At 37.9% G+C, this 2,831-nt stretch overlaps 1 protein-coding gene across 1 annotated transcript in view; it reads left to right on the top strand.

The window, feature by feature from the left end:
• Positions 1-268: 268 nt before the first annotated feature.
• phex (phosphate regulating endopeptidase homolog, X-linked) overlaps positions 269-2,831 on the top strand; it is a gene marked incomplete in the record, with an annotated part of 20,323 nt that continues 17,760 nt past the window's right edge. The window contains 1 exon segment of the mRNA XM_014005374.1: positions 269-494. Coding sequence (XP_013860828.1) covers positions 371-494 — 124 coding nt within the window.

Raw genomic sequence — 2,831 nt, 5'->3', positions numbered from 1 at the left:
CTGCAGGACTGGTCCCTTTTTTTCCCCTCCAGTTGAAGCTGGAGGAAGGAGGAGTGTCGGAGGAGAGGAGGAGTGTTTGAGAATGGAGGGAGGAACAGTTCGAAGAGCCAGAGTAAAGTGAGATAAACTACACATACAGCTGTCAGATTAGATTGAGAAACTGGAAGAGGTTTGTGCTGTTCGAGTTGGAAAGTAAAGCTAAACTTTGTAAAATATCTTCTTTTTTAACTTTTTAAATTAAATTTCTTTATAAGTTTGATTTTTTTATTGTTATTTTTTAGGATGTTTTTTGTGTTTGTTTGATCTACGGCTTCTTTATTTTTGGCTTTTTAGTCTTTTTTTAAGTCTAGTACATTACTAAGTAGGAAGGATGGAGCTGGAGCATTTAGGTGGTGGTGGGGTTAAACCAGAGAAGGGCACGAATCGTCTCTACAAAATAGCCCTGGTCATGTCTGTGTGTGTCTGTGCTGCTCTACTGCTTGCTCTCATACTGGGTAAGTCCACACACACATGCACGCCCTTTTAAACYTACCTATATAAATACATTTTAAATACATATACATTTTAGTCTTTGTCCTACATTATAATTTGTTGGGAATTRAACGTATGGTGGAATATACTCTCGGTCCTCAAATTGTAGTGCAAGCAGACTGTCATAACACACAACCACGCTGGTGGGAACCTTGTGGACGACTGCTGGGTAACTATTTTTGGGTCATGTCAGGTTTCACATGTGCTTCGTGCTGTCAGTAAGACACAAGAGGAGTCAAAGAAAAGTGTGTTTTTTCTAGCTAATTTGTAGAAAAATTTGATGTTTAGTAGGTGTGACATGCATGTACAGTATTTGTAGTGGAAAATTATTTTAAATATCAACTAAGAAATGTTTACTAAATAGGTCACATGATTAATATATATATACGTTTTTTTTTTCAAGTTTGTTACAGAGTGATCATTTAAGGTCCTGCCGCAGCATGTCTAGGTGGGGTGAGGTCTGACCTTTCACTTGGCCAGTCAATGCYATATCTTCTGATGCAAATTTGCAGCTCTACTCAGTATTACAGTTGGAGCCAAGATTTTGAATACTGGGTAGTTCACGGCTGACTCAAAGACTGCGGGGTGCCCAGGTCCTGCAGCTGCAAAACAAGCAAAAAATATTACCAGCAGTCCTTTGCCAGTCTTGACGTCTAATAGGAGGTGTTTTTATGCTGATATTGTGTTTGGCTTTCTCAGAACACTGTGCTGTGCTTTATGACCAAACATCCACTTTGGACTCCCTTCAGTCCAACCTTAATTCCACAAAATATATAGCAGGAAAGCAAACCTGTCATAGTTAGTTTTTTGTTGTTGTTGCTTCTCTTATTGTCCTGTCATCATTTTTGTTTTATTTAACATACTAGTTGAGGCTTTTTGAATCTATTCGAGCCCTAGGGGGAAGTAGTTGAGCCATCTGCTCCTATGATTTTGACAGCTTTATCAAATGCGATCCACATAGGAATAACTTTGTAATACTGAATGATCATCTCCAAACTGTTTGGAAATGGCCTTGTAAGTCTTACTAAACCAGTAGGCAGCAACAGTTGCTTCTCTGAAATCATTTTTTACGTCTTTGCCTTTTTGGCATTGTGTTGGCTTCACTTTAGTTTCTAGATGTTACTTCACTGGCAATGCTGGACCAATGGATTATGTGCAAGAAGCAAACACAGATTGAGGATTTTACTCATGATATGTGAGAAATAATAACCCAAGCAAAATTTGTCTGGCCCAGTTCTGGCCCACACACACTCACGCACACACTCGACCCAGATAGAGCAAAGAATGACGCCTCACCTGTCTGCTATGTGGAAATGAATGACATAAGTATATTGTCAATAGGTTAGACCTACCTCCATAAAAGAAAAAAAAAACAGAACTAGCAATAAATTAATTTAATTTTTTCCTTTTCCTTTCCTCAATTCATTTCATTTTTTTTACATAGCATCAAGTCACAACAAACATCGTTTCAGTGCACTGTACAAAAAAAAAAAGCAATACAATCTCATCTCTTGCTGCTTATGGGCTTTTTAACATCTTTCATTTTCCTGTGGCCACATTCTGAAGATGAGAAAATCCCTCCACAAGTCTCTTTAAACCGCAAGTGTACAAACGTGACGTTAATTTAGGCTTTTAATTAAACTAAACGTAGCTTTATATCTCTGTGAGGTTTAGCYGTGAGTATTTTTTTAAATACTTTTTTAAATAAAGCTAGAACAGCTAATTCCGCCTATTTCAAATCTTCATGGTGTGTGAGGTTTCATGGGCTCTGCCCCCCTTTGGGAACAATTKATTTTTCCAATATGAGACGTTTGCAGAACAATACCATTTGCTAATACAGTATCAACCCAGACTTCTCTTTTAGGAGTCTGTGGAAACAGTGTCAGGATAGTTCRGATGGTCACAGTGGGAGGGCCTCTTGCGCTAGTCTAGGGTGGGGAAAGTATTTTTATTTATTTATTTTTTGCTGGGGGAAGTTGACATTTTTGTGGCGGCACTGAAGTGCAATTATGTTATAAGCATGCAGTTCCAAACACCCACTCCAATGCTTCTGTAGTGTCTAGTCCGTGCAAATGAAGAGACACAGGAATTCTAAGTGGTTGCTTTGATTTAATAATTTAAGTGTAGAGTGCATCTTTTTTGCGTAAATTTGTCTAGACGCATATTTCTTATGGTGACTTGGTTTTTTTTATTTTATTTTTTTATTTTTTATTTTTTTTGCAGTAGTGAGCGTAAGGTAAGCATTAGCTGGGGTGGTGGTTGTAAAGCAGAACCTTGTTGAGTTATGAATATGTGTATAT

This window comes from Austrofundulus limnaeus, unplaced genomic scaffold (genome assembly GCF_001266775.1).
Source record: "Austrofundulus limnaeus strain Quisiro unplaced genomic scaffold, Austrofundulus_limnaeus-1.0 Scaffold30, whole genome shotgun sequence".
Lineage (NCBI taxonomy): Eukaryota > Metazoa > Chordata > Actinopteri > Cyprinodontiformes > Rivulidae > Austrofundulus > Austrofundulus limnaeus.
The sequence above is the reverse complement of the archived record's forward strand: the minus strand, read 5'-3'. Positions and strand labels throughout refer to the sequence as shown.